Source organism: Anthonomus grandis, chromosome 17, assembly GCF_022605725.1.
Source record: "Anthonomus grandis grandis chromosome 17, icAntGran1.3, whole genome shotgun sequence".
Taxonomy (NCBI): Eukaryota; Metazoa; Arthropoda; class Insecta; order Coleoptera; family Curculionidae; genus Anthonomus; species Anthonomus grandis.
In genome coordinates, this window is record NC_065562.1 from 10,873,106 (window position 1) to 10,895,772 (window position 22,667).

General features: G+C 33.2%; 3 protein-coding genes across 4 annotated transcripts; 1 reads left to right on the plus strand and 2 right to left on the minus strand.

Annotated features, from left to right (window-relative positions):
- Nucleotides 1-279: 279 nt before the first annotated feature.
- Nucleotides 280-5,072, minus strand: LOC126746655 (palmitoyltransferase ZDHHC23). Its single transcript, XM_050454995.1, is given in 5 exon segments — nucleotides 280-776; nucleotides 839-1,015; nucleotides 4,243-4,782; nucleotides 4,835-4,914; nucleotides 4,916-5,072. Coding segments are annotated over 5 exon segments (1,089 nt in total). The 5' UTR covers nucleotides 4,952-5,072; the 3' UTR covers nucleotides 280-520.
- Nucleotides 5,073-11,623: 6,551 nt separating this feature from the next.
- Nucleotides 11,624-19,089, plus strand: LOC126746649 (COP9 signalosome complex subunit 7b). Of its 2 annotated transcripts, XM_050454989.1 has the most exons (6): nucleotides 11,626-11,902; nucleotides 12,583-12,744; nucleotides 18,224-18,311; nucleotides 18,371-18,591; nucleotides 18,647-18,782; nucleotides 18,958-19,089. In XM_050454989.1, exons 1-6 carry the CDS (start codon nucleotides 11,741-11,743, stop codon nucleotides 18,975-18,977), a joined length of 789 nt encoding a protein of 262 aa, XP_050310946.1. In that variant the 5' UTR covers nucleotides 11,626-11,740; the 3' UTR covers nucleotides 18,978-19,089. The 2 variants fall into 2 exon arrangements, with proteins under 2 accessions (XP_050310945.1, XP_050310946.1); XM_050454988.1 differs by lacking the exon at nucleotides 18,958-19,089 and having other exon boundaries at nucleotides 11,624-11,902; nucleotides 18,647-18,898.
- Nucleotides 13,950-14,816, minus strand: LOC126746653 (uncharacterized). Its single transcript, XM_050454992.1, has one exon. It carries the CDS (start codon nucleotides 14,660-14,662, stop codon nucleotides 13,991-13,993), a length of 672 nt encoding a protein of 223 aa, XP_050310949.1. The 5' UTR covers nucleotides 14,663-14,816; the 3' UTR covers nucleotides 13,950-13,990.
- Nucleotides 19,090-22,667: the final 3,578 nt, after the last annotated feature.

Here is a 22,667-nt window from a genome sequence, read left to right on the forward strand (position 1 = left end):
GCTTGTACTTTTTCTTTACTGAATGTTTTAGGGAAGCATGCTTATTGAAGATTTCATTAAAATTATTACTGAAGAGTCACTTCATCATTCAAAAATGGTTGCTGCAAAATAGATTCATAATCTATATGCTGTACATCTAGCTTAAACTGCCTCTTACAAAGTTTTTTAAATCTATAGATATCCCGCAATAAGTGACAGAAACAAATACTCTTGTCCTAAGAATTGTCTATACTTTTTGGTCACTGAAGGGTCCTATGTGAGAATTAATACCACTCGATTAAAAAAAATAATTTATTGCCTTAATATAAACAACATATACAAACTGTAGACTTTTTGAAACCTTATAACATTTTAATATCCTAGAGGTTTCAATCTATATTTTTCTGAAAATATATAAAATTTTTAGGCTCAAGTACTATTCTAAAAGGTGTAATACTTATATAAATTAAGAAATTGCAAATTCCAAGCTAAATATTTGTGATCAAATCATAAAAGCAAGAATTACATTCAAAGCATACTACTAAACGTCTCTATTCATTACTGACATATATTTGGGAGTATTTTGACACATTATTCTGGACCAGTTTTTAATAATGCCTCTATTATGGGGCCTGTTAGTGTTTAAACCAAGACACAATTTTGACATAATAGATAACTTATTCCAATCTTTTAACGGTATACCTAAAGAAATTAACATTATTTGCTGAAATAATATAAAAGACAGACAAACTGCTATTAGAATACTGTAGATTGCTGATACAAATGACAATCCCAATCTGAAAATAACAATATTTCATTGTTAATTACTAGACATGTAATTTTGTTCAATACTACTTACTCAAACTGATAATACACATCAGAACAGTCATCAGGTAACAGAATGGTTTTAAAGAACTCAAATGGATGGCAGACAGAGGTCAGGGTTAGATTTGAGCTGTACAATAATGCCGCAATGGCAAAAAATAGCGACAACAAAAATAAACACTGGTTATGTTTGCTTATACAACAATCAAACCTAAAAAAAAAAATTTGCTGTATATTGCTGCTTGTATGCCTTTACATTAGATAATATACAACTCAGTTTTTGTCATAATATTATAAGAAACAATGTGGTATAAAAGTTTTTAAAATACATAATGTGTATGATTTAATTTCAAATTGCAGACTACAATAGGTTTGTTAGAAAGAATCGAGCAAGACAGAGTTTTTTATTCATTTATCAAGAATTAATTCAAAAAATACAATTTCTGCATTTTTTAAAGATTTGCATAGGTTCACAACTGAGAAGACAAGTTGCTAATTTGGTTCATTTACAATCTCGAATTAGTTATTATTTTGTATTGCAATGGGCTCTCCTATTATACCAGGTCTCTATTTTATAGCAGCTTTTATTTTAGTTTTTTAATTTTTAACAGGATATGCTTGAACTAAATGAGGGTTAAATTTTAAATGAATGTGAAAATCATGAGCATTATGAAGGTTATTCTATTGTGCAGATGTGAATATTATTTAAAAATAAGCTTTCATTATTATAGCAGATTCTTATTGAAATTGTAAGTTTTCGTAATTTTGCTTTATTATACTGCGTTTAAGTACGGCTTTAGTACATAAAATTTGTAGGCTCGGAAACTATTGTTTTTTTCTTTTTGGCCTTCATGGAAAACGCTGAATTTAGATTCGGATTTTAGTTGACAGAATCTTTTTGAATGAAAGAATAGTGAAAGTTATTTATCACTGTTGGCTTTAACAGGTATTAATACAATAATAACGTTGATCGAGATACGTTTTACCATCGAGTTTACCATGGCTATCTTATGCTAAAAAGGAAAAGAGGCGAACCAGAACACACAGGCTTATTAAAAAATAACCAGACAAAAATTCGTTTATGGATACTAGAAGATTCGAAGAAGTCAACTGTTCTAAAGGTTCCTTAGTGCAAAATACCCTTCATTGCTTACATACACACGCCTGGCAAATTTATGTATATTCTATGTACAATAAACGTTTTCTACCAACTCATATGAAATTTATTTTCCAAAATACCCTGTCGATCCTGGTAACAGCCCTGTAATTTTTGTCAGATTTATCTATGATTTTTTCTTCCCCAGATACAACTTAAGCAAGCAATATGTACCATATGTATTATTTTGTAATTCTTTAATAATGTTACAAATATACTGTACTGTAAGACTAGGACTAATTCAGTAAGTATGTTGTTTTTGAAGACTATGAAGCTTATGGGTACCAAATTCACAATATGGAAATAATTCTTGAGAATTAAAAAAATGCATTTAAAAAATAAAATTTAGAAAAAATCTACACATACTATGTTATGTGTAGCTTTTTTCATAAATAGCCATGAAAATTCGATTATATTATCAATATACAAGTTGATACAAAAGTAAACGTAAACCTTAAATCCATGCATAAAAATAAGACAAAGAGTTCCTTTCCTACAGAAGCTATGCCTCTTTAAAACAAATACAGCCATTTAACCCTGTAGCTTAATCCATAGCTAGTAAGTTTTCTGTGAAGCAAAGATTATATTATCATATACATATATATGTATAAGCAGAGGATTTTTATTTTTAAATAAGGTAAGGGAAAGCTTCCAAAATATTTTGAGGGGGAAATTCATGGGTACTCAATGATGAATAAACAAGTTTCATGTCAAGGATTTTTTATACAGGCTAATTGATTTTAAAAGAGCGGCTGTGTTGCTTGCAGAATTGTAAGGCATCATAATCAAACAAGATATATTCAGAGCAAAATTGTTTAATATTAGCTTAGCAAAGCTTAAAAGATAATATTAAACAATTTGCTCTGAATATATATTGTTTATTGAATTTTAACCAAGAGAGCTAACAGTAAAAATGAAAAAACATATATTACACACATAAGTCTATTTTAATTTGTATTAGTATAGAAATGTTGTTAAATTAGATTTAAAATAATTGTGTTATCCTGCGATTTTTAATGCTTGTAACTATGTGTTATTTTAGGTTGTATTGACTAGTTTAGATATTTTTGCAATTGTTGTTGTTAGTAAGCTTCCTATTTAATATATTTATTCAATATTAGGTAAGACTCTCCACTGACTCACATTTTAGGATTCAGAATCTGATTCAACATTGAATATTTGTAAAATACACCAGATTTCTGTGTTTAATTATGTTTGGTTACAAAAATATTGCAAATTAAATAAAATTAGTATGTGACCCATTTAAAGGGGCATAGCTCCATTAGGAAGCATTTCTGTACCTATGTTAACAAGAAATTTTATTTTATTTTTATGATGATTCACATATACTTTTGAATCAACTTTTATGTAGTAAATAGATAAGTTTAAGAGTCAAGTTATTCCTTTTATTATATGATTGATTCTATTTATATTAAATAAGGTTTTCTATGGTTATTTCTTTTTGTAGAACTTGAAATAAGTCTAAACAATAATTATTTAAAGAAAGGTTGTAAAACAAAAAAGTTGATATATACTATATACTCACACATTTTGATTTAGATAGATTTTCAATTAGTAAAACAACCTATAACAACAATATGCTTGCACAATATTTAAAGAAAATTGAGTTGTTTTGCCTTCTGCAAATTGCGAGTTTACCTTAACTCATTTCTATGATTATTTTTTAATTATGTTATGTCATGATATAGTTTTTTTTTTCTATGTCATGTAATTTAAAAAACTTTATACATTTTCTAGTAAAGGTCTAGTTTAGCAACTTTTCTGAAATTCACAACTAAAATTATGGGCAAAGGCTTAAATGTGTGTAATTTTACCGGAAACAATATTTTTAAGTAGATTTTTTTTTTAAAAAAGGAACAAACTTAATTTTGACATTTATACATTTTAGTCATATATGGAATTATACACCCAAACCTACTTTTCTGAAAACTGCATTTAAAATTATGGAAAAATCAGGTCAAGTTTTGACATTAAGGTGTAAGGAAATGTTCCTATAATGTCATTTCATGAAAATGAGTAAATTTTTTAAAGTAATAGAAATTCTTGAAAATTTGTATATTTGATTTTATAGTAGGGTTGAATGGGTGAAGTATTAAGCCTTACACATTTCAAGTCTTTTCCCATAATTTTAGATGTGATTTTCAGAAAAATTGCTAAACTAGACCTTTATCCATTGTCCTGTTAGAATTTTATGAGGAAGCACATTATCTTTCCCTAATGGCAATTTTCAGATAACCTATCTTAAAAAACACAATCCTTACCAAACACAATGATGATCCTTATCAGGTATCCTACTATCACAAATGCTACAATTATAAAATCCTGCAATATCCTTCCCGTTCAGGTTATACTCAGTCTCATTTTCACACATTCCTGTAAGTTGATTGGCTCTCAACTTTGTCAGATAAAGGCACATTATAAACCCAAATATAAGGATACTCAAGGCAATGTTTTCTTCGACTAGAATTTCTAGAAATGGAATGACAACAAATTCAAATATGAAATAAAGCAGAACAATTGAGGTAGCTGTCCACACAAAGAAGAACTTGGTTTGAGGTAGAGTCCTGATAAAAAAATTGAATATAAGTAGGTGGAACATGGCAACAGTCGAAAAGGAGAATACTGTCCACCATAAGGAGAATGAGGCTATTGTAAACATGGTGGGTAAAACAAAAATAGGAAGTAAGGAATCAAAAGTCACTTGCTTTGCCCCTCCGATCCAAGGGACTCTCAGTCGATCTCTCATGGTGTTCATAAATCCAGCCCTATTATGTTCCGGTACTCGTTTTCCTTTAATAAAACTGAAACGTACAATTTTATAGACAGAACATTTTAAGCTGATTATCGCTTACCTTGTCGACAACTTCGTCTAAATCAACGCAATTACAACAGCAGGCAAGTATATGGTTTCTTTCATTGGATAAATCATAATCATTCGCAGCAACACAAATCCTTGTCATCGTTATACATAATTTTCACATAAAATTGATTTCATTGGGAAAACATGAAAGATACATTTTAATGTTTCGATTGGGTATTTTTAGTTTTCATTCCAATTCGAATTGGACTTTCAACTTATCAAAACAAATAAGAATTTCGGAAATGTCACTGTCACCTGTCAGTCAGTGTCAGCGCATAGATTTTTGCGAGCGACACACCTTAAGCGGATTTGCGATTGTTGGCGACATTATGTTTGCGAATCGCAAAATCTGGGCGCCGGAAAACTTAATTGTTTTGCCTTTCGTCTATCGCGAGTTTACGAGTTTATCTTTTGGCAGAAAATATATTTTTACCATATTTTTTTATTTATATTATATTCCTTTCATAAATAATGTGGTTTTATTAATTGAATGACCTAGATGAAAAAGGGCCCATCTTTGAAAAAGTGGATTTTTCAGGAAATGCAAAAAATTGTATTTCGGATAAAGAAAGTAAAAATGTAATATATGAAATTGACCTATGTATTTGTGACATATTTCAAAATGTTTTTACACCAAATTTTTTTCTGAAAATATATGTCTACAGAATATACAGGGTTACAAAAATTCTAAAAATGGGCCCTTTTTCTTCCAAGTGATAATCTATTGAAGATTACAAAAGTACTACTAGAAAATAAAATGAAAAACAGGAAATGAAAAATATTTATTTGAAAATCTAATTACGTTTTTTTATACAGAAATATGTTTTCCATGAGCTAAGGGTCTTCCTGATCATCCTCGTGTGTACATGTAGCACCTGACAAGGTATATAAAATGCGATAGCATTTTCATCTTTCAAAAACTTGCAAAGCTCCTTGATGTTTTGTAGTTTTAGGGCATTTATTGGTATATCACCAGAATAAGCAAGCTTTTCGGGTATAGGGACACGTTCAACGCCAGGTTTCAGAAGACGAAATACATCGGGACACACACCATTCAAAGAAAAGCTGCCAAACATGAAGTACTTTGATTCAGCTTTAAAGTCAAAGAACTTGTATTTGGTTATTTGAAACTTTAACTTATTTGTGGTGAAGGTTTTTTTAAAAAACGGTTCAGACAATCCGGCTACAAAGTCCTTTACCATATTGCTTTTAAGCTCAACAACGGTAAATTTGGTACTTATGATGTTGTTCCAATTTGAAGGCGATTCAACTACTTCCCTTTTTCTTTGCATTTTTTCTATAACAGCAAAATGCCTGTCACAAGGCAGGAAACTGTGACCCCGTTGTGGAAAAAAATGCTAAACATTTTTAAACTTTCCATTAAGTACCAATGACTGCCAAAATTTTAGCATGTTTTGGTTATGATTCTGGTCCCTGCAACCGTCAGTAAATATATATAACTTTTTAACAGTGCTAGGTAGGAATGCTTCTATGTAATGGTTAAGTACAGAGAGAACTTCGTTACAGCCCCGCTTTGCAATATTTTCAGGCCAAGTATACATAATGCTCTTTGCTTTTTTGCCAGAGTAAATGGACATACAGTACAACCAAAGTTGTCTTTTATAAAAGACATCACTAGTACACATATGTGGACAGGGAATATTTTGTTTAAAGTCGAAGCAGAGAACTTCTGTATCTTCATTTTCTTTAGCTTTCATCAAACATTCTTGCATCTTTGTGTAAAATAGCTTTGCTTTTTTCTTATGTAACTTAAGATCTATTTCATAACCTCTTCTTAATGCGCCATTTTTTTCGCGGGAAATTTTGGCCTCTATTTCTGAACACGTAGTACAAACATCTGAACGAGGGCGACCAAACGTGTAGTTGTAGTTGTCACGAAAATACTGTAGATAAAAAGAATATTTCACTTCACATTTCAATTTTTGCAAATTCAGATCATTTTGTTTGGCGTCGAGTAGGACTTCTGGGTAATGTTTTTCCAGAAACATTTCATACATTTTCAAAACACTCAGCTGTGGTGACAGATACCTTCTTCGCTCACCGCTTGGTCCATAGTGCACAATATAATATGGAAAACTTTGTATATGTGCATCAATATTTTGAACAACAATACCAGATAATTTGTTTTTTCGGTTAGTGTGCTTGCCACGATTATCGGTTGGCACAGCGGCTAAAGTCTTGCATGCTCCAATATTTTGCACCCTCTTGACTCCAATTCCATGCAAACTGGCAAAGCCTTCACGACATACAGATAACACCCTTTCACCGACATGCACTTTATACGAAAAATTAAACTTCTTCTTGAACACTCCCTTTCTTTTTCGGTTTACTGACGATACTGTGATAAGAGGTTGTAAGTGAACATTCTGGGCCCCATGATCTCCAATCTCATTAAAATTTTTCAATATACGAGCCATCTCTTCTTTTGATAATGATGTAAGACATTTTCGTTTACATCTACACAAAAATAAGATATATTTTAAACTATATACAACATTCTTTACAATCCTAACTTACCTGCATTTTTAACCTGTTTGTCTAGCAGCTTTTCTTCCTGATTTACCAATGTACTCCTCCCCTTTTGCCTTTAACTTTTTATTTTTGACACTTTTCCACTTTTCAATTTTCCTCTTTCTTTTCAATTTTATAACACTTGCTTCCTCATTTTCTAAGACATCCATGATTATATGAATCAAGAAACAAAAATCCAAAAACCACACTGATATTTTATTGTTATTATTATGATTTGAAGGTTATGTTTACAAATATCAACACAAATTATGGGTATTTAACTTGGCGAAAGAAAGGCCCAAATGTAGCAGATGGGCCCTTATTCTTCTCAGCAGAGAAAAACAGCTGATTCAATCCGTTTTAGAGTACGTTTAGTGGGCCTTTCTTCTACTCGGTATATGCCAACTTTGACAAGGAATCAGAATTCATAAAAAACGGGTTTTCGACAAACTGCACAGATGGGCCCTTTTTCGTCTAGGCTATTCAATTGTATTATGAAGGTGAGTAGTGGGTAGGTACTATTTAGCGTTTCCAATAAAGGGTTTGACATACTTCAAGGACTTTCCTCTATCATCCCAAATCAAGATGAACTATCCTTCGCTTTCTGTAAGCCATCCCTTCCTAAAACCATCTTCCAATTCACCCTGCCAGCATGAAAGATTACGGCAAAACACCCTCTATTATGGTAAATTAAAAACAGAACTGAAATATAACCCAGGTGGGTGGTGCGCTCGACGCCAAATCTCATCCACGGATTCTGGCGGAGGCCAATATTCGCCTACACCACCAAAAGAAAAACTACAAATTGCAGTATATGTATAACATAAGAGCAATGAGAACACAAGTAGACTTAAGAGAAGGAATAGGAACTAGCTAAAATTAAGGGTACATACTAGGAATGTGTGCAGTAGTAGTAAGGGTGGGGGAGCTAGAGCTCGGTAAGTAGGCCTGAACAGTCCCTTTTCGCCAGCCCCAGAATCACCCAACCCTACGCCTCCACTCCCAATGCGCGGTCTTCACTGAGTCGACCCGTTCTTTTAATAAAGGCTTGCACGTTGTCCCAGTCCAGATCTTAAAGATCTTCCCGATGGAGTGTCGTTGCTCTGAAAATTTTCCTTTTCAGGCGACTTCACCTATCACAGATACCTAGTATGTGGTATGAAGTTTCCTCCCCTGTACCGCAATTCGGACAGAGTGGGCTTTCTCTTATACCACGAAGGTGTAGACGCCTGTTTAGACTGTTGTGCCCGGTCAGGATTCCCACCAAGTCTTTGATACTTTGTCGGGTCTTTGTTAGCAGCCATCATGGTCTGGTATCATTTCCTTGGCCTGTCTACATCCTTCTCTCTTTCTCCAATTCTTTCTTGTTTTTTCCCAGGCCCAATTATTAAGTGCATGGGAGATTTGTTTTTTGCTAAGACCGAGACAAGGTTTGGGGCCTACGAAGGGGTTAACGGAACCTTGTCTTGCTAGTTCGTCGGCCACCTCCTTGCCTTCGGCACCTTGGTGTCCTGGGACCCACCTCAGTCTCACTTCCCTGTGTGCTGCAAGCCCTTCCAATGCGTCTCTGCATTCCTGGAGTAGCGCTGAGCTGGCCCTGGGTCTCTGAATCGCCTTGAGGGCAGCTTGACTATCGGAGTAGATGCAAATCCCCCCGTTACCTTCCAATGCCTCGCGTTTGTTTGCTACTTCGAGTATAGCATACACCTCCGCTTGGAAAACTGTGGTGTGTTTTCCTAGCAGGAAGGATACCCCTGTGTTAGTTTCGTTGCTGTACACTCCTGCTCCGGCTGAATTGGTGCTTTTCATCCATGATCCATCTGTGTATTAGGACTGGAAACCACTTGGCTCTTTAATTTGGTTCACCGACTATTCTTCCCTTGTCGGGATTTCGACTTGAAACCCCTTCTTTAACCTTAGTTTGCCTTACTTTCTGTAGTGCATGTGGATGTCAGAATTGGTATTTTCTTACACATCCTGAGAGCAATCATCATATGGCCTTGTTCTAAGTGAATGTTGCATCCGCTCACAGATTGTGTTCATGAATTTACCCGTGACCATCACTAGTCCTTCGTCCGGATGTGTGCAACAAGACTACCAGGTGAAAACTGTCACACATTACAATCTGGATATGTATTAATGAAAAAAGAAAACACCCAGTCACGAAAATTTGTGCCATCTCAAACCGTGTGATAGAGTGCTCCAAGCTAAGAAAGGGATAATAAATGACGAGGGCCAAAGGTGTGCAGTAAAATAATAACTATGAATAGGCATTATGAGCACTGCACAGATTTAGCTCTCGCCATTTATTGTCCCCTTCTCAGCTTAACAGCACTCTATATAACACAATTAAATTATCCAGATCCTATACAATATAACATACAACATCCTAAATAATATAACATACCGTTACATACACCACTCTATTAAAATATATATATAAAAATGCCACCGTGCATGTTAAAATAGATAAAACAACATCGACTAGAAAAATACCAGTAGAAAGAGATGTGACATAGGGTGACGCCGTCTCTTCCAAACTTATTTAAAGCATTGAATCGGAAAGAAAAGGTACTAAATATAGAGGGCATTAACCTCAACCATCTGCGCGTTGCAAATGACATAGTCATAATAAGTAGAAGGAAAATTGAACTTGAACAGATGCTGACTGATCTTGTCCAAGCCTCAAAGGCCATAGGGCTACACATGAATTACAGAAAAACAAAAATTATGTCAGGCAGGCAAATACTAATTCAAATAAACAGACAATGTATAGAAAACCTACAAGAACTCATTTACCTCAGCCAGCTCACCAAACTAGAGAAGTCCAATCAAACTACCGAGATAACAAGGCGGACTAAGCTTAGATGGACCGCTTACAGAATGTCAAATCACGTACTTAAAAATCAAGAAACACCGTTTTGTTTAATTAGAACTATTATGGGAGAGTTTCTGTTCTGAAGTATTTTGCCGGCATTGACGTATGGAACAGAGACGATAGCACTAATTCAAAAAAACGCAACCAAGCTCAAAACAACGCAGAGAGCTATGGAACGGTCAATGCTTGACATAAGTCTTAGGGATCGAATACCAAATACAGAAATTAAACATCACAGAAGAGTCATAGACATAATAGAAAGGATTGCAAAGCAAAGACAGAATTAAAAAACAAAATTAAAGAGAAGCTCGGCACACCGCGAGAAAACCTCCAGAACAGTAGGTAAGGAGACTCTCACCTAGGTTCGATAGTCTTAGGTTTCCACAAGCGATGGCAACCGAGATCATTAAAAAGAAGTATAGGTCGTCCACAAAAGATATAGTTAGATGATATAAGGGAAACAGCCGTTAAAAATTGGCTACAGGTTGCAGAGGATAAAACGATTTGTCATAACCTAGAGGAGGCGTATGTCCAGCAGTGAACGAAAGAAGGCCTAAAAAGAAGAAGAAAAAGCACTTCTGCATCATCCTTCACCCAGTCAACACGATGTTCTTTGTCCTTTCCTATTTGCATCTTCATCTACTCAACTTAGTAGGCAAAGAAAATGTTGAATGGTACACATATTTTCAAACAAAACGCATTTACGTAACGATGGTGTACTATTTTTCTTTGTTCCCCTTTTCATCATAGTCCTTAATTTTAAAGTTACCCATTTGCAATTTTGTTTTTTCTTTTATTATTTCTATGATGGTTTTAACTGGTTTCCATTTTTTTGTAGAGTCATAGACTTGATAATGGCCTACAGCCAAAAGCAGTAGGCAGACATATGTATATAGTTCATTATTTTTTATGCTGATTACGAGTTCGATTTTATTTTGTCTTTCCTGATTTATGGACTTCGGTTTCCAAAAATAGTGTATAAATTATATTATATGTGGATTATAGCATTGCATAGTAATGCTTACTTCCGTCTTGAATCAATGCAGGCATAGCGTCTGCTTTGTCAGGGCTAATAGCAGGCATTTAACAGGATGATTGTTAGAAATTACTTGAAACATGTTGATTTATTTGTATAGGTTCTTAGAATAATATAGTATTACAATATATTTTTAAAAAAATTAACAGAAATCATATAATATTTAAAGTGCTCCGGTTCTCGTGCCGATGGGTGGGATATACAGGTATAATATAGATTTAAAAAGTGACCGCGAACTCTTGCAACACACACAATAGCAACAGTCGCCGCAACATTTAGACGAGGCCTAACTCTACTAACCTCAAAAAAATCCATTTTGACAGTTGACATTTATGAAATCTTTATTTATTTATATGAAAAATTCGAAGCAGTTTTGTTTTGATACTCAATCCTGTTAAGAATATATAAGTAATCAGTTATTGATTGTTGAAGATTTGAAAATCATTTAGAAACATGGTAGTAGACAAATCTACCACCACTAATGCCTTAGAGCAGTTTGTCGTTTTAGCTAAATCGGCAAAAGGGGCTGCCTGTGTCGAATTAGTCAAACAAGCCCTAGAAGCCCCAGGAGTTTATGTTTTTGGAGAGCTTTTGGACAGTCCCAATGTTGCAGATGTAAGTTGCTTATTTCATAAATAATATAACAATATCACCTATAATTTTGGTAAAATGGCCTCGATTCTATAATACTCTGTATTCACTGCATAGTCAAACACTATGAGAGTAAATATGCAGTATTCATTTAAGAATGTTTAAGGTTTCTCTTCTTGAAAAAACATTTTTTTGACTTAAAAAATCGAACATAGTTGTACCACAAACACACACATAAACTTTAAGTACCAAAAATCACCTTATTAGGCACTTAATTCTCTACAAACCCAGATTACAAATACTAACTAAGTGTGCGGCCACACATAAGGCGGAAAGCGGATAGGAGAGGATGGCGGAGCGTTTCATTGCCTTAAATTAAATATGCATGGCCACACATACCATGGAGCTCATGGCAGAAAGACGCAAATAATAATAAATAACAAATAATAAGCTTTCCAATGACAAGTGTAGCCAGCATCGAAAGTACTCTGAAAGTACGCCTTCTCTGCTACCAGCTTTATATGTGGCTGCACACTAAAGGCTTTACAACAGGTACTAAGAGGTATTTGTTTAATCTAAGACTATATTGCACAAAAGACTTTTGAATGAATTGATGATGTTAATTATTAATGTAATGATTCCACTGGACCTGTTTAATTTCATGTATTTGACCTGATGATTCAGCAATTTTTATCCTTTTCCAGCTGTTAAACACACACAAAATTTATTTAAGTACTTTGAATTTGTTTGCCTATGGTACATACAAAGACTATTTGGCAAATCCCCAGGATTTTATGCAGCTATCCCCTGCTCAGAAAAAGAAGTTGCAACATCTTACCATTGTTACCCTTGCCACCAAGTCTAAGGTAAGTCTTACTAAATTAATATTATATCTCCACTAAGACTTAACTTAAGTGTGTAAAGTGTCTAAAGGAAACAAGAAATGTTAAATGAGTTAAGATATTCAATAAGGTTCTGCTCATTGGATTTTAATGATGTTAATATGCAGTGTATTTATTCTTCTTGTTAAAACTGTTATGTCATCTTCCTACTACATTGTCATGCAATAAATCTGCAGGTAAATTTTCCCTGCTTTCTTTAACTTCATAATAGTGAAATTTCAAAAACAACAGGATATCTAAAATTTGTTGCAATACCTATCCAGAATAGATAATGTTTTAGACTATGCAAATTTTAGACTATTGCCTTACCCTAGAAAAATTAAAATGATAAAAATCTTTATGCAACAGCAGTGTTTTTAGAGAGGAGCAGTTTAAACAAATGACAAATAAATTTAATTGAGAAGAATTTGCTATTATGGTAAAAAATATGATGACAAATGGGACAAATCTATTTTGTTTACTGGAACTGTACTTTTTATAACTTGCAATAATAAGTATAATAATATTGGTGAAGAAATAGTCCATATTTGCAGTGAAGTCATAGGTTAAGGTAAAATGAAAATCCTGCAGTCTCCCTCAACATGGAATCAAATCCTGGTGCATATATCTAACACCAATTTTAAACCCTTTATACCCTGATGATGGACACCACTGTGTCCGAAACATCTCGGGAATTTTAAATAACTAAATATTTAATAAATAAGTGGAGAGAGACTGCAGGATTTTCATTTTACCTATTTAATAATATTATTAATCATATATTATAATTCATACATTTATTCACATACTTATCATCATGTAGTGGTTGCAGCGCTAATTGTGTTATCCAAGAGTAAACACATTAATAGTGAAAATTGAAGACAAATTTTAATATTCATGAATTCAGTATATAATAGATAAAATATAGATTTAAAAAACTTTAATTCAAAATCATAGGTGAAGCATTTTATTTCAAGATTTACCCTCTATAAGAAATATATATATTTCAATCATATTTTGGTTACTGCTCCTTTCATAAAATGACATTCCTTGGATTCCTATGGTCTATTTTAAGTCTATTTGATTTTAATGTTTTGATTATAGATGTACAATTACCGGTAATTTAAAAATCGGTAATATTGGTAATTTATTAAAAAAAACAGCTTTTTAACTAATACTAGTTTTTTTAATTCAAAACTGTAAAAACATTAGGAAACACAAAAAAAACGAGTCAGAATGAACTACATAATAGAGTGGATAATGGTAAATCATCCTCATCATCCCCAACCTTATCATCTGATTCTTCTTTCTCCTTGGTTAATTCAGTCAAGTCTATAATTTCGAAACCGAGATCTTCTTTTTCAATTTCTTCCTCAGAATCCTCAGTAGCTTTTTCTCTTCTTGAATGATCTTCATTTAGTGAATTATAATTATGGGCAACATAGGTTAGTTTTTTGGCTCTTTCCACGGTAAGCCTGTTTCTTCTTTGCCGATGAATAAATCCATAAGTACTAAACGTTCTTTCGGATGCGGCTGTTGACGATGGTAAATTTAGAATGTCTATAGCCAATCTACTTATTTTAGAACTGGCGCAAATTCCTGCCCACCAAATATGCTCAGACATAGATTTTTCGCTGGAAATAACAAATTCCTTAGCAAAAAGATTACCATCTCTAATTTTGTACTGTGCAAGTGCTTCCATAATAAGACCTACTTCTGAAGAATATTTTGGATGACGCCTTGCAGTTTCATAGATGAACTCCGTCGCAACTAAATTTTCAGCTTCAGTTAAATTGTTGCCACGTTGGTTTGGTTCTAATAGGTAAGCAGCCAGATGAACGGGTTTTAAACATTTATTTTCTCGTTTTTCAAGAATTGAACATATTTTCTGGGATTCCATCATAGTAGCGGATAAATTTGATACTTTGTCACGTAATATAGATCTTATTTCAAAAAAGCAGATAAACACTTTTGAGATTGTTGGCCCGTTAGCTTCAAAAAACGTTATCCACTCAGAGATTGGCTGGAACAAGTCATAAGTTGCTTCTATTTGTAACCAAAATTCGTTTTGAAGAAGTCTTACTATATTTGATGAAAGAACATCAGAAATATCTGGGTTATCATCAACTGCTAAACTTTTCAATGAATGTTTAGTGTCCAAAAAGCTTTTCAAACAAGAAACAAAGAAACCCCATCTTGTTTTTACTGGCAATTTTAAAGAGATGTATCGCCCTGTTTTGTTTAACTGGATTTTTTCAAACCTTGCATGTAAAATCTGCGAATTTTTCAACTCTGATACAATTGAAATTATGTTCTTTTTAAAATTGGAAAAATGGTCTAATTTCAAGAAGTCTTCAACCAGAAGGTTTAGACCGTGACAAATACAACCATAAATAGTTATGTAATTGTACTTGCTGCTAACTATTTCACGAGCCTTTTTTATGTTAGCTCCGTTATCAGTGACAATAGCCAAAAAATTTGAAGCTCCCAATTCTTCCAATACTTTTTCAATTTCTGAGGCCAGAAATGTTGCTAAATGTCTGTTATCTTCGGTATGGATTGATTTATAAAATACCGGAAGAGGTGTATTAATACCAAAATTGAATATAGAGTCATTTGTAAGCTTAAGATAGGTGCTTCACTAATTTTTGAAGAAACTGCAGCTTGTACTCTAGTCTACTCGGATTCGAGTAGTGGATTTGACAACTGGTAACGAGAAGGCGGTTTATATGCGCATCTCATTGTTTTGAATACATCTAACCATACTTTTTTTGTTGTCATATCTAATGGGGCTCCTGAGACATAAATAGCCCTTGCCAGTATTTCATCCATCTTGTTGTGTTCTTGAGAGGACATGTTATCAATATACAAAGCAATTGTACCCTGTGATGCTTTAGATGTACTTGAAAAAGAAGAACTAGCTGAGGAAGGCACAGGCTGAACTAGTGAAGCTATTTCTGAGTCTAAAGACTCAAATGCGTGTCCCTGCTGAGAGGTTTCGTAATCAGCAATTTCAGTATCACTATCTTCTAATACTATGGGTGACCCTCGCGAGGTATTGGTATTATTGTTACTACCGAAAACATTTTTAACAGGCAATTTCCCTTTTTTTAAGAATGTGTACTATATTTTCAGGTATTTTGACACATTTAAGCAAATGTTGGAACTGTCTGGTAGCATTTATTTTAAAGGAATAGTTGTCTTTATCTTTAAGATCGTAGTATCTCCAAACATCACTCTTTGGCTTAACCATATTATCACAACTACAAAATAAACATCATGCATTTCGAGAAGAGGTCAACTTAAAAAATATTTACTCACCAGTTTAAATATCACCTACAATAATTACAGTTATTTAATAAAAATTGCACTGATAGTTATAATGGCTATAAACAACCCTTTTGTACCAATAATGCCACTAATTATGATCAATACAGAGAGACTGTTTACAAAATATCGCTTGCCACGGACGCCGGGGAATCACAGAATTTTTATTACTCATATTTTGGTTATTCCCCGACCCCGATCTATACATCAAGAAAGCGGCGGCGCGGCGCAGCGTTAGCCCACTCAGTACGGCACGATCGTCTTTCGTCCTTGCGCCTCGCGCCAGTAAAGCCAAGTAGAGCTGGGCGAATAGCGAATAAATGAGAGTATACAGAGTGAAAAAAAACCCAATATTACCAATGTTACCGGTCTTGCAGTAATATTACGTAATATTACCAAAATTACCGGTAATGTTACCTCGGTAATATTGCCCTTTACATCACTAGTTTTGATTATTTGGTATGCTTTATTTTATTTATTCTTTACCTTTTAAAATGATATATTTAAAAACAAATAATATAAAAAACTATCTCAAAAATTATCCATAAACATATACAAATTTTAAAATGTTTTTAACTATTCTAATAAATATTAATTTAAATACCTTTATGATAAAGTTAGGAACATAAATTGAAATTAAATTGAAAACTTATACATTTTCTATATAATAAATTTTAACTTAATTTTTTTTTAAATTCTTTGACTTATGAGAGTACCCTCTATTTTTTCATTGTGCCATTGCTTTATTACAAATTTATTTTATTACTATTGCCAATAATAAATATGTTTTTGATTGTTTTTTTATTTAAGCTTGTACTAATAAAAATTTAGTACTAAAGAGAATACTAGAATCAGAATGAGATGCACACATATTAACTATTTAGATGTCGACATGGGAAGTGGTTCAGTGGTACAATATAGTCTGGACCTGATGTATTTAACTTTTTTCTTTGTTTTATATGGAACAATAAATCAAGTTTTAAATCAGGAGACATTATACAAAATTATAAAGTTATAATATACACACTTAGGCCAACTCAGGTCTTGAGTGTGGAAATAAATGTATTAGCTTACAATAACAAATGTAGGTCATAAGTTAAAAAGAGAGCGATAGCATGGTCCAGATATGCAGCGTCTAGCATTTCCCCTCTCAGCGCAAGTACTGAATCGATCAAACTTTGTCATTCTCTCTTTAACTTAAGACATGACCTCTGAATTTCTGTTCAATAATAAATGGGTGATTTTGTACCCAAGAAAGAAATTCGCTAGTCATATTATTGATTATTCAACTTTCTCATGTGAGTAGCTTGACTCTTTGGGCTAGATGGACTCTGACATTGTGACATCAGAAATAGAGTCCTCTCTACTAGACTTTGGAGAAGATGATCAGCCAAATTGCAAGCTGATTATCTTCTTCTGATGAGTACTACCAAATGCTCTATTTGTCTGTCTGTGAAGGTAATAATTTACTTCTATTTCCTTCTAATTTAATTTATTTTAATATTGTTGATGGGGTCATTTTGACTATGACTTGGCTTTTTCTTTGTTTTCATCACCACATTTTATTTTCATAAATGTGGCACACATTTTAATTATAAACCTTTAAAATTATTGTATTTTATATTTATCTGGGCTAGTATAAATAGGTGTTCTCATAATTATGACCTAAAGCTGGGAACATTTCGTCGAACTAGTTCGACTGAAGCTAAAAGGCTTTGCTCTGAACATGTTTGTAAACATCCTGTACTCATTGACAATTTTCCAAAGAGAGGAGTATTCACTTGTTTTTGATTGAAACACTTATATGTATTAAGGACTGTTATGCGGTGATTAACAATTTCTTGAGACAAAAATAGTTTTCTTAGCCTCTGCTTTTTGGTTATCTGGTTTCTTGAATCACTGCGGTTAATTAAATTAGCTACTCCTTATTATGGACAAATTGCTACAGTACCCTAAGAAATTTATAAGGTTACCATACTATTCTAATCAAATAACTGTAAATTGGTAAGTCGATAAGGGAAAAGTCATTCTGAATATTTTAAGGATTTTTTGGAGGCAACCACCACTAGATGATCTTAACAACTGTTCCACCTAAAATCTTTGTTCTTTAAATAATTTTTGTTCTGTTATGTTTTAGTGCATTCCCTATGACGTTCTGCTTAAGGAATTAGAAATAAAAAATGTAAGAGATTTAGAAGACTTAATAATAGAGGCAATTTATGCAGGTTAGTGTTTTTTTTTACAAAATATTTACAAAATTCTTACATATTAGAGTGTTCTCCAGATATAATCCATGGAAAGCTAGACCAAAAAAACAGTCAACTAGAAGTGGACTATGCCATTGGCCGAGATATAAGGCCAGAAGATATAAATACTATTGTTAATTGTTTGCAAGATTGGTCTTCTGCTTGTGACAAGGTTTTACACTGTGTGGAAAGTCAGATCTGTAGGGCCAATTCTGAGAAGAGTTCCGCTATGTTAAGGCAGTTGGAGATTGAGCAAGAAGTATTATTTTACATTATAATAGAAACCTTTTTTTAATAATTTGTGGTTATTTTAGATAGTCAATATAAAGAAAACATTAAAAACACAACTTCAGGAAAGGTCAGACGGGACAGATGAACTTATGGTGGTTGATAGTAGAGAAGCGGCTTCTAGTGGTGATAAAGGGAAAAAGGGACAGAAAGTTGCCAAAGGTAAACATACTAGCAAATTTTGGTCGAAATCTTAAAAAAAAAATTAAAACATTTTATTGTGTTATTTACTGAGAGTTGTAAGTAGCAATCTTGTTTGAATAAAATACAGTTCTTTATTGTGGTGTTTCTTTTATATTTTACCATAAATTGTTAAAAATTATTTATTCTTTTTTAGGTTTAAAGATTCTTCGTTAAAATTAGACGACTATCATTCATGAGATCACCCACGCTATGTTTTTGTTTTTAATTTTAGTATGCTGTACTTTTTATAAATTAGTTTTCACTAAATAAATCACGCATTGTAGAATAGCGATTTTCATTCTTAATTCCACTTGTTTCCTTTCGTTTGACCACTGTTTGGCTTCTTAGTTTTAGTTTCGGTTTTATTATAATTTATTTTTAGTTAATGCAGAAATAAAACCACTTTTTTTTAAACTGCCTCATTGTTTATTCATTGAGTAAGTAATTGAGTATTTTTTAACATTTAACAAAACAGGTACACCTTTCATTTACTGGAAGTACTTTATATACAACATTTCCTATTAACACTTACTTATCTAAACAAAGTTATCACGGTATAAAATAATTGAGTTTTTGGCAACTTTGTTTAGTTTTTAACATGCCATTTCACATCTTGGGGCTCAATAACAGATGGATAAAATGGCATGTTTGTTATCTTATAAATATTCTATATGGTCTAATAGTATTCACAACACAGTACATACAACCTGATGTATTTTATTTGAAATGTTATACATGGGTTTTTAAAGTTATAACTATTTTTGAGCTAACAGTTTTTGAAAAAAGTTACAAAACTTTACACCCTGTAGAATTTGTCTCCTATATATTATGGTTAATATGTCCGTAACACATCGGATGGTTACGAATTACGTTGTATACATTTATAACGTATGTTTGTTTTATATATTTTAGCACCTAAACCTGCTCATATACCAATTCGATGGTAGCATAAGAAAAATATTAATGGGGTATAAATATTTTACATATAATTATTTACAATTTATTTACACTGTACATTATGTTTTATACTATATATTTTTCGTTTAATATGCTTATAATAAACTTATATGCCTAATTGAAATGTATTCTCGTTTTCCTTTCAGTTCTTAACAATTTTATGGCAAAGTTTTCAAACATTAATTAAAAAAAAAGTTAATGTTATTAAGTCACTACAGCCAAAATAAAAAAATGTCTTTTGTAAAAGTATTTCTTCAGTAACAGTCCATATAAATTATTAATCATTAAAAAATGCACAGGAACTTAGATATATCAATTTTATAATATATTTTATATTTAAAGTAAGAATGTATGACTTACTGTACATTGTACCGATATATTATACAATGTAAACAAATAAAATTAAAGAAAAATAAATACAGGGTTATTTTATATGGAATCAGAGACGTATAACTCATACTTTTAAACCTTTTATCCCCTGATGATGGACACCTGTGTCCGAAACATGTCGGGGATTTTAATAAGCTGAATAATGTTTAATAAATAAGTGGAGGGAGACTGCAGGATTTTCATTTTAGGGGAGACCGGGGTACGTTGCAACACGGGGTAAGTTGAAACAGTAGCGGAATTTTAAGTCGGCGCTACTCGGCAAATTTCGTATTGCGTATACAAGCAGGCCTTGGGGCCTCTCAGTCAACCACCAACTTTCGAAGAGTGCGTACGTTCCGTTTGAAATTTAAGTGCAGTTTAGGAAAATTGTGACGTCTAAGTAAAATTTGAAGGTAGGAATATAATTTGAATATCTTCTTGCATGTATTCCCATTTGTTCAACTTAAGTTGGGGTGCTGTTTGTTAGGGTATATAGTTGCATTTTTACAGCTTTTAGTTTTTTGAAATAAAATAGTGGACACATGTCTGCTGGGGTAAGTTGAAACACTTAGCTCGGGGCAAATTGTAACGTGTTACAACTTACCCCAAAAATTGCATCGGTTAAGATAATAGTTTTTTATTGTTTAATTTTAGCATGAGAAACTATAAGAAGAAAACAAGTAGGGGCGAAACATCCAAAGAACATATGGAGGAAGCTATAACCAGAGTTTTAAATAATGAATCCATTCGATCAGTAGCAAGAGATCTTAAAAGTTGTCATGTAACACTTAGCAGATATGTTAAGAAAATTAAAGAGAAAAACGATAATAATAATATTACACATGTCTCATTAGAAAATTTTGGGTATAGTAAACATATATTAACATGATATACAACACATAAATAACATATATGGTCACTATATGTTGTTAAACACATATAACGACATATAGTAAACATTAACAAATATTTACAGATGCCCAGATATTAACAAATATTTACAGATTAATGAATGAACTTGAGCTTTATATTAAGCGGTGGGCAAAAAATTAGTTGGTCTCTCTCCAAAAGAGGTAAGAAAATTAACTTATGATTGTGCTACGGCATTTAAAGTTAAAGTGCCTGAGTCATGGTCTAAAAATAAGACAGCGGGCGAAGATTGGCTAACGAATTTTCTTAAAAAACATCCTAATTTATCCATTCGAGTTCCCGAGGCAACCAGTATTGGACGTGTGACAAACTTTAATAAGACAAATGTTGATTTGTTTGATGACAAACTTGCTAATGTCCGGGACAGATTTCAATTTACTCCATCTGACATATGGAATCTGGATGAAACTGGGCTGACTACAGTTCAAAGGCTAGGGAAAAGTTATAGCCGAAAAAGGCACAAAACAAGTTGGGGGTATAACATCCAGTGAAAGAGGGGTTCTAGTAACTCTATGCATTAAGCAGTAAGCGCTATTGGTAATCACATCCCGCCGATGTTTCTATTTCCTCGAAAGCGCTTTCAGGATCACTTTATTCGAGATGGTCCGCCAGGGTGCATTAGAGCTAGCAATGGATCAGGTTGGATGACTTTTTTATATTTATTCAACACTTTATTTCACATGTTCGGCCTTCTATCGAAAAACCCATCCTACTACTACTGGATAACCATGAATCTCACGTCGCATATAAAACTGTTAAATTTGCCAGAGAAAATGGAGTTGTGTTATTATCATTTCCACCTCATTGTTCCCATCGCCTCCACCCTCTTGACCGGTCAGTTTATGGTCCCTTAAAAAATATATATGACGTCCCAACAAGACTCCTGGATGCGTAATCATCCTGGAAAATCTATGACAATATATGATATTCCAGGACTTGCTCGTGAGGCACTTCCTTTAGCACTTTCACAAAATAACATTACCAAAGGCTTTCAATGTACTGGAATTGAACCATTTAACAGGAACATTTTTGGGGAAGATGATTTTTTGCCATCCAGTGTAACTGATCGACCGTACGTACAAGATGACCGTCAACATGAAGAAGTAACACCTAATGTCCCGCCCGTACCTGATAACCAACATCATCGTGCCTTAGGAAATCAAAGTTCTTTACCCACTAATCCTCCGAATGAAGCTCTTCATCTGGCTGGTTTAACACCTGCAATTGAAGACTTGCTTTCTACCTCTCATGCTGTACCATCTAATCACGTTTCCTGTGAAATTACTTCGATGCTGAGTTTTTCTCCAGCAGCAGTGAGACCATTTCCAAAATCTGCGCTAAAAAAAAACAAACAACTAGAGGTCGGAAAAAACGAAAGTCTGTTTTAACTGATACGCCCGAACTGGAGGCTTTAAAGTCGGAAACTAAAGCAAAGCTTGTAAAAAAAGGGAAAGCGCCAAAGGTTAAAGCAGCCAAAAGAAAGGTTCTTCAGTCTTCTGACGATGAATCTGATGAAGACGATACAATTTGCATTGTTTGCTACGAGAAATTTTCTAATAGCAAACCAGGAGAAGGATGGATTCAATGCAAAACATGTAAGCAGTGGGC

Bases quoted from the DNA above. Each gene is read 5' to 3' on its own strand.
- LOC126746649 (XM_050454988.1), top strand. From the start codon at position 11,741: ATGGTAGTAGACAAATCTACCACCACTAATGCCTTAGAGCAGTTTGTC. The intron at 11,903-12,582 runs GTAAGTTGCTTA...ATCCTTTTCCAG, and splicing joins ACAGTCCCAATGTTGCAGAT to CTGTTAAACACACACAAAAT. The intron at 18,312-18,370 runs GTTAGTGTTTTT...AGTGTTCTCCAG, and splicing joins AATAGAGGCAATTTATGCAG to ATATAATCCATGGAAAGCTA.
- LOC126746653 (XM_050454992.1), bottom strand. From the start codon at position 14,662: ATGATGGAATCCCAGAAAATATGTTCAATTCTTGAAAAACGAGAAAAT.